Source organism: Ruditapes philippinarum, unplaced genomic scaffold (genome assembly GCF_026571515.1).
Source record: "Ruditapes philippinarum isolate M1 unplaced genomic scaffold, ASM2657151v2 ctg23384_1_1_1_1, whole genome shotgun sequence".
Taxonomy (NCBI): Eukaryota; Metazoa; Mollusca; class Bivalvia; order Venerida; family Veneridae; genus Ruditapes; species Ruditapes philippinarum.
Genome location: NW_026866121.1, coordinates 1 through 9,319, shown reverse-complemented (window position 1 = coordinate 9,319; position 9,319 = coordinate 1). Strand labels below are relative to the sequence as shown.

Here is a 9,319-nt window from a genome sequence, read left to right as displayed (position 1 = left end):
TTTCATATAATTATTTTAGAAAATTTCAACACCAGAACTCTAGAAGGTGTAGTGGTGGGATTGCTTTATTGTATAGAGAATCGTTAAAAATGGCATCGAAATAGTGCGTAACCATTTTGATACAATCTTATGGATTAAACTTGATAAACTAATTTTTACTTTAGAAAGAGATATATACATATGCGGAATTTATTTATGGTGTGAAGATTATGTCAGTTATTTGATTCGTTTGTCGGATTCATTCTTTGTTATGCCTCAGAAATTTGGGGAAATAGTAAGTCAAAAGAAATTGAAAGAGTTCATCTTAAGTTTTGTAAAAGAATACTTAATGTTAAAATGAATACATGTAATGCAGCAGTTTATGGTGAGCTGGCACTTTTTCTTTTATACATTACAAGATATTTACGGATAGTAAAGTTTTGGCTTAAATTATTACAAACAGACAATATTATTCTTAAAGAAATTTATAATATATCTTATGAAGACTGTATAAATGGTGAGAGAAATTGGCTTTCAAGTGTTAAAGATTTATTGACGTCGTATGGTTTTATGTATGTATGGCATAATCAAGGGGTTTTATGAAGTAAATTGTTTTTATTAGAATTCAAGCAGCGTTTTATTGATTCCTTTGTACAAAGCTGGCATGCTGATAGTGTGAATAGTCCTGTTTTATTGTTATACAAGGATATAAAAATGTGTTCCAGTATCAAAAATATCTGGATTTATCACCTAGCAGCCTTAGGCATTATATTAGTAGAATAAGCTTATCAGCACATCTGTTACTTATACAGTCAGGTCGTTATGGTTCAAATAGGATACCAAGAAATGAACGTTCAGAGTTACTAGTATGTCATTTACACATGGGATTTCGTCGGCTACAATCGAGCAAGTGTCCTCAACCGAATAACAGCCCAAGAAATAGTCCATGAATTTGATCCTATGAAACTCCCATACTTTGTCGGGATATCTTAAAAACTTCCATATTTAGCCTATTCATTTTCAAATTAAGTTATCCAAGTTAAAATATGAACGTATTTGATTGATAAAAACGCTGTAGCCCCGTAGTATTATTGCGCAATATGCAAATAACTGCTGAAACGATTTATCGCTGTCAAAAAAGTAGGACAGCAAATTTTGCTATAATTAAGGAGTAAGCTCAATAATTCCTAGAAAGTAGGAAATAAATATTTCTGCATTAAACAAAACATTTTTATTAACAGATCAAAAGTTTTTCGTGACTCAGCAATTCTACAAGTCAAGTCAAGTCAATTTGTTTATTTAAGTCTTACTTTTGTACATACATTAACAAATATAACAAAGTTATAAAAGAAATACGTGTACAAAACCACTCTTAAAGAGTTATGAGAGACTAAGATCATCAATAAAAACACATTTAAAAACAATATTAAGATACTAAAATATTGTAATGTTAAAAGCTGAAATATATGGTGGCAATAGAAATTATATTACACATATAAAACAAACGCATACTAACTATTATTCTGACTTTGACTATGATACATATGTACAGAGTAAAAATTAGCCATTATATAATAAATTGCGCCTCACACATAATATATCAAAGCAGGCTTTGGCAGAATATTTTACAATATTTTCATTTGATAGCAAATATATGAATTTCTCACTATCACTATACATTAGAAATCTGTCATTAGTTTTACATATGTCGATATAAAGCGCCTCTCTTATTTGCGAATAAAGTGGACATTTAACAAGGACATGTAGCTCATCTTCAATGATATTACAATGATATATGTTATATTCATAACGACCATTCTCGATTTTTAGAGGAGCAACTCCACATCTAAATTTAGATAATGCGGCCCTATAATGTCTTTTTATTATTTCAGACTGTACATAGTGTTCAGTTTTATATTCTTTCTTAAATAGTTTATATTGTCTTAGTTTGTTGCCTTTTGTTCGTCCACTAACACCATTAGTTAAATTTATTCTCGTTGACTAATCATTTTTGAAATCCAGAAACAGTTTGTCTTGCAATGAGTTCATAAAATTTGATCTCTCAGACTGGCTATAGTATTTGTTTAATATTAACGATTTATCAAGATACTTTTGTGTAATTGTATCTATATCATAGAACCAATTTTTCATTTTGTTTCGTATACTATATGACCATTTAAATACATGTTTATTAAGTCTTCAGGATGGCATATTATTTAACCTAAACCAATGTCCGAGTGTAGATCGCCATTGTCTTATCCGAGGGGGGAGCCATCCCATGTCGCCTGTAACTGCGTCGTTCGGAGTATATTTGCCTACACCAAGGAAGAATCTGCAGGCACGATGGTGAACTGCGTTTATCGCCGAGTATTCTCGAGTTCCCCATATTGCTGCTATGTAACTGATCACTGGCCACACAATACTGTCGTATAATTTAGTATAAACTGCATACAGCATTCCACCCATGAGTTTGAATTTACTGATAATTAGACCGAGAGCACGAGTAGCTGATTGAGCAACGTATTTTGCTATTTTGGCGTAATCTAAACAATCCGAGATATTTACATTGCGCTACACAGTCTATTTCGTTGCCATTTAAGGTAAAATTATACTCTGTTTTCTGGATGGATGGATTACGGAAATGCATGACTTTAGTTTTGTCAATGTTTACACACATTCTGTTCTCAATACACCAATTTGCAAGCTCATTCATAAGCGATTAAAGTTCTATTTCATTTTCAGCAACAAGCACCAAATCATCGGCGTATAATAGGTGACATATAATTTTCCATCGACTTTTATTCCTATATTCATATGATCAAGCTTTACACTCAAGTCATTTATGTACATGTTGAAGGCCGTCGTAGACAGGGGACATCCCTGCTTTTAACCAATATGAACGTTGAACCAGTCGGTGGTATAGTTATTGACACGTACAGCGCATTTCACGTTTTTATACGCCCGTTTGAAAAACGGGACGTATTATGGGAACGCCCCTGGCGGGCGGTCGGGGCGGGCGGGCGGGGGGGGGGGGCGGCGTCCAATTTTGTCCGGAGCATATCTCCTACATGTATGGAGGGATTTTAATGAAACTTCATATAAATGTTCACCACTATGAGGAGCAGTGTCGCGCACATGAACCAGGTCTCTAGGTCAAAGGTCAAGGTCACACTTAGAGCTCATTGAAAAATGCTTGTCCGGAGCAAAACTTCCACATGTATAGAGGGATTTCAATATTACTTGGCACAAATGTTCACCATTGTGAGGCGGAGTGTCGCGTGCAAGATTCAGGTCCTTGCGGCCAAGGTCAAGGTCACACTTAGAGGTCAAAGTTCAGATAAAAAATATGAAGATGTGTATATGGACCATTTAGTCATCATTTATTGAGGGATTGTAACACAAATGGTCATTATCAAGACTATGGCTGTGATACATATAATTTAGGTCAATATATACAAGGTCAAGGTCACTAAAGATGATGAAATATCCAGATTTTGTAAATAGAATTTAATCAAAGGGAGACAACAAAGTTATTACTTTGTTCATAAATGACTTACACAATTACTCCCCTTGATCTATTTTCTAAAAATAGAATTTAATCAAAGGGCATGAAATAATCCTCTTTCTTGGACTTGAGTATGTTGTAAAGAATGTAACATTTATTTACACATGTTTCATTCATTGGTCAAGATACTTAACTGTGATAACTATGGTGTTCTATAGCCCCCACCCCAAAGATACAATCAGGGGGTTGCCAGAAGGGGGATGTGCCCTCTATTGTTTCGGGGGGGGTTGAAGGGGGCGGCAGTCCCCCTCATCGCCAGGAAAATTTTGGACTTGTAAGAGGCTAAAAATGACCCCAGATCGATCATGAGGTAACGTGTAACCAACGCTGAAATGCATTTGACTCTATCTCAATCCATTGAGAAGTTGAAGCCCATTGAACTCAATTTTGATGGAAAAAATCGAGGCAAAATAGTGATTTTTGGCAATTTTGAGATGTCCCCATGTTGCCATGGTAACAGGAAATTTAAGCCTGAGCATGTTGTTACAAAAGAAATGGTCCAGTCAACATTTGTGCCAAGTTTGATTTGTATTGAAGCAGTTTTTATAGTTTTATAGCAATTTGAAGTTTGAAATGTATTGAAGCAGTTTTTATAGTTTTATAGCAATTTGAACTTGTAACATGAAAATAGCCATTTTTCACAAAATGCTCATGCATGAAGTAATGGGTTTAAGTTTTAGATGTGTATTTGACACTTTCTCAAAAGGCGTTTAAAACTTTAAGTTATTTGAACTTGACTATATTCTCGACATAGATACAAAAAAATACAAAAGTTTACAATCTTGTTTGAAAAGTATTGACAATTAAAGTTCAACTTTGTTACGTGTTTCTACAACAACAACAACAACAACAATTATGTTTTCGTTATCTGTAGAAAAGTTTCACTCATTTCATATTCTCCTACATCGTTGGATACCCACGATTGATTAACGTGTAATCAAGATCAATGTTAATGGTTCGGCCATGGGTATCCCTTATTTGAAAAGTGATAATAAAGAACGTATTTGAATAACTACAAATAAATCAATGTAAAATCAATGTTCTGTTCTCTATGAAAAGATTTTTTTTGTTTATTGAGATAAGTACTGGTCGTATTACATCAAATAAGAAGAGGGTGGGTATGGGTTAGAAATCCCGTCAGATATTGTCAAATGTAATCCTGGCATCAAAATATTTGATTATCTAGAAACTATTCTGAACAAAATATAAAAAAGTTTAACATGCTGATTTTAAATTATAATCATTTTAATTAGTTATGCTATCCAATTTCACACTTTTCACAGTAAAAATATACATCAAATTTGTTTAATTACAATTTTTAGATATAAAATATGAAAGATAATCATAATTTGACAAAACAAAAAGAAGAAGAAGAGAAAAAAATGTTGCATCTTCTGCGGTTTGAACCCACGCCGTCTCCTCACTGAAAATGAATACTCTTCAGAAAGGAGATACTGCATTAGGCATCTAATACCTTAAGACATATATCTCTCATTAAAAGTTCCAGTTTGATAATTTTGAATCATGCCCTCTTTATTCAAACTACTTTAGTGTTTTCTTTTTATTTTTTCATCCTTGTCTTTATGTTAACGGCATTGTAGTTTAAAGGCGAACCAGTACAATTTTGTATTTTTTAAACCCGGCCATATATACATGACCTGAAAAATTCAACACTGAAGTCACAAATCAAAAATATGTTCTGTATGTTATTGTTCGATTTTATTGTGTTATCGGTAACTGTTCATGCTAGTCTGGAACCTTGCTTACATTAACTATACTAGTGGTTATGGTACGGTTGTTTAATAGTTCAAACAATCGCCTCAGCATAAACATCATACACGTTAAGAAAATTACACTTTTTACCACTTCCAACATAGAGTTTGTTCTGTTCTCTATCTAAAGTCAAAGACCAAGGGCAGTACAGTCCGTCCTTTTCTTCAAGTATCACTCTTGTTGTTTCAAGATTTTCTGATATCAAAAGAATTTTGTTATTTCCACTGCTACACACCAATATCGAGCCGTCATCAAGAACAACCATGCCACAAGGTTCAACGAGGCGTTCATCTTTGTACCCCTTCAATATTTCTCCATTCAGATTCATACTTGTGATTGTTGATTTGATACTGTCTGAGATATAGATGTTCTTCTTGGCACCATGCGTAACATATGGAGATTTTAATTCGTTACCATAGAAATCTTTTTCTACGGACTTATATACGTGACCATCTAAGTCCATGATCTGAACTTTACCAGGCCACTCGAATGCAACAATTAATTTATTGTCATGATAAACTAAATCCTTACAATTTCCGTCTACTTCCAGACGCCGGACTTCAGTCAGTTCTGTAGGTATGGATAGGAACGCTATTGTTTTCATATCAGACAGAGTGACTGCAAGTATATCATTTGGAAGTAATGCCAAATTATCTGGACAATCAGGTAATGCTTTCTCAGAAATTGTTTTCTTTAGCTGTGTATCAACTATTTTGACAGAACTATTACTGAAATCACACAAGGAAACAATATCCTTAGCAATAACCGTTGCTCCCGGAATACTGCAATCGTATTTATCCGACGGAATTTGGACGTCTATATCTTCTGAATACTTTATTGTAAGAATTTCAAAACAACCTCCATCTGTTCGTAAACCTTTGCAACGGCCTACCATGTCACCTCTTTCCAGTTCATCTGTTTCAGCATTAGGAGATGGTTCTCTGTGTGTCTTATAACAGTTATCACGTTCCATACAGTTCTGGCAGTAGCCTTGTGGAGTTAATCGTATACCATCTTTGTTACATGATTCACAATACAATTGTGCATTTGCCTCAGCTGCTGAATTTAACTTGTCTTCACTTTCGTCTTTCTTTTTTCCAGACGAATCCATGTTAAAGTAATGTAACCCTGAAATAATATGTGAATTTATCGAGGTATTGTTACATGGATTTTTACAACTTATTGAGAGATTTGTATTTCATATTGCTTAACGTTTATAACGTCGATTTTCATTGGAAAATCGCGACGTTTACATAAATTTATACACCCGGCTAATGTCAATCTATATAGACATTTTCACTTTTTCTCAGATATATGAACGCTAAATGCAATATAAATTTCATGAAGCGGTTATATTTTATACAATAAAGAATATGGTCCTCTATCGATTTTACAAATTAAACGCGGGACTGTATAACTATCATATTTGAAAATTGATCGTAAATATGAAGGTTAATAAGAAGAAGTATCATAGGTCCAGCTGAACCTTAATAACCTTATATTAATAACATGAGAAAAATCTACAAATATATACGTCAACATATTTCTATCATGTTACTTTAACGCTGAAACGGCTATTTTTGCCTATTTTGACCTCTTTTTGGTAATTTAAATGGATTGTAAGTGCCGTTTGCGATGTGTTCAGTTCACTTTTTTTCCAAAATACATTTTCAAATTTTCATAAAAAATAGCATGAAGCTGGAGGCGTGCTTCCTTAAAGAAAAGTCCTTGAATATTTTCAATTCATTACTCTACTTCCGCTAGAATTATGTTTCAAACTAAGTAGGCATTCATTAAAATGTTTTGTTTTTTTTTAAATCTGCTGAAAATATGACATTACACTGTTTAATTCTTCTTGATCTGTTAAAAATTAGTCGTAAATCTTACCTCATTGAAAACATACATGTACTATGCATATATTTACGTCCTTCACAACTTTAACAACCTGACTGTGTTAATATTGACTTTAATAAACTAATCTAATATTAAAATCGATCGTTTTCTTACATGATGCATTATTGAAAACCTCATCGGTTGTAAACACTCAAACCATAGCGCCCATAACACGGTGATATTAAGGGAAAAGTGACTGATTATTGAGTTTAATTATGCAAGCTTGCAATAAAATTATAGTGATGTTTTTTTCTGTTCTTTTTTCTGGTTTTAACGCTAATATTTTGGACACATCTCGGCAATACAAATAAGATATGTATACATATTGACAAGTTAAGAAGCATATTTAAAGATGGTTTAACCGAAGCAGGTGTACATGTATATCAGATTTGATAAAACAGGCAGAGTGTGGACTTTTGAAACTTGTCGTATTTGCATTTGACCTTGAATGACAGTATCTGTGTATACATATGTTTAAAATATAATTTCCATTACAAAATGTTTATTTTCTTAGCTACAAGAATTTGTTTTTCTTAGCTACAAGAATTTATTAAGTCATTGTTAAGTAAGTATTGCTTACATTTTCCATATGTATCGGAAACTTAGAAATAACACATGCAAGTAAACCATTTTACTACGCCCTAGTATTGACATTTCTTGTTCGCGCCATGCCAACATAATGCACTAAATTGACAGACATTTTATCGTATACTAGTATCTTACCTCAAGATACAACTTTTTGCACGTGCACATCGAGCGATACGTTTTTTCATGCTAACCGATTTACAGAACATTTCCCATTGACTCGTTAACAAGATGCCATTTCTTCGAGAAAACGATATAGTTCAAGCTCTTGTGCTTCTTACGTCGGGAAGAAGCGTCACTGACGTTGTGAGACGTTTAACTGCCATCGCAATCTGCGACAGCATTTTCAGCAGCAATCTGGAAGCGTAAGAGATACGATCGTTCACGAAGGCCAAAGATGACGACTGCACGTCAAGACCGGCCTTTAACTCGTCTCCGTAACTGGCATAATTTTTGCGAGATAATTTGGCATATCTAGATAAACCGTGAGCAAGAATGCAACCCAATCAGGGCAAGCGGCTATACATAGGCCAGGTTATTAATCCTCGTAACTGATATCTTCGGAGACACTGGGCTTTACGTCATTTACGTTGGACTTTTGCAAGAGTATTGTTAAGTGACGAATCACGTTCTAATCTTAGCATTGCAGATGGTAGAGTACACGTTTTTTTTTTTTGTCGAGGTGAGCGTTTTGCAAATAATTGCTCATTGGAGCGGAATCGAGTTAGTGGAGGCAGGCGGGATAATGGGTGAAAAGAAAAACAAATTTAGTCGTCATTTCAAATGATCTGAATGTCCGAAGTTATATTGACACTGTCCTCCATCCAGTGGTTGTACCTTTTCTGCATCATGGTTTACCGACAGCAACACACTGCTAGGCTCATGTATAAAAACCTAGATAGACACAAAGTTATCGTGCTACCGTGGCCGGCTTGCTCACCGTACATAAATCCCATTGAGCACATATAGAATCCTCTTGGAGGGCAAGAAAACTCATGTTATTATAATTACATTCCTGGCCTTACACTTGCATTTGTCCAAGAATGGAATGCTATTCGAAAATACGCCATTTGACATTACGTTAGACCAATGTGGTTGACAATCATTGTTTTGATTCATAGGAGAGGTGATGTAATCGTTATTGAAGAAATTGAAACACATTTACAGACAAAATGACAATGTAAAACATGCGAAGTTCAATTTTGATCCATAACATCGGAAAATACAGCGTCGTTTATCTAAGACCCACAGAAAACATTGTATCATGTTGGCGGATGAATATCCCAGATTATTTAAATAAATGTTGTTTTTTTAAATAGCCTAAAAAAGTAAAACCCAACTACACAGTTTTTTCTTTTCATCAGTATATTATGACATAGGCGTCAAAATTGACCCTGACTTTCGGTTGAATAGTGTTCTAGATTGCCTTGAAAAATTGTATTTTAGTTATTTTCAATTAACTATGCTCTGAATCTAAATTACTGGTGAATATAAGGCATTGAGTGTCAAGACAGCTTTTTGGAT

At 34.1% G+C, this 9,319-nt stretch overlaps 1 protein-coding gene across 1 annotated transcript; it reads right to left on the bottom strand.

Annotated features, from left to right (window-relative positions):
• Positions 1-4,777: 4,777 nt before the first annotated feature.
• On the bottom strand, positions 4,778-7,351 carry LOC132731404 (uncharacterized). The gene is made up of 2 exons (XM_060717585.1): positions 7,205-7,351; positions 4,778-6,445 (listed from the first exon to the last, which is right to left on the bottom strand). Exon 2 carries the CDS (start codon positions 6,426-6,428, stop codon positions 5,352-5,354), a length of 1,077 nt encoding a protein of 358 aa, XP_060573568.1. The 5' UTR covers positions 6,429-6,445; positions 7,205-7,351; the 3' UTR covers positions 4,778-5,351.
• Between the last annotated feature and the right edge of the window lie 1,968 nt (positions 7,352-9,319).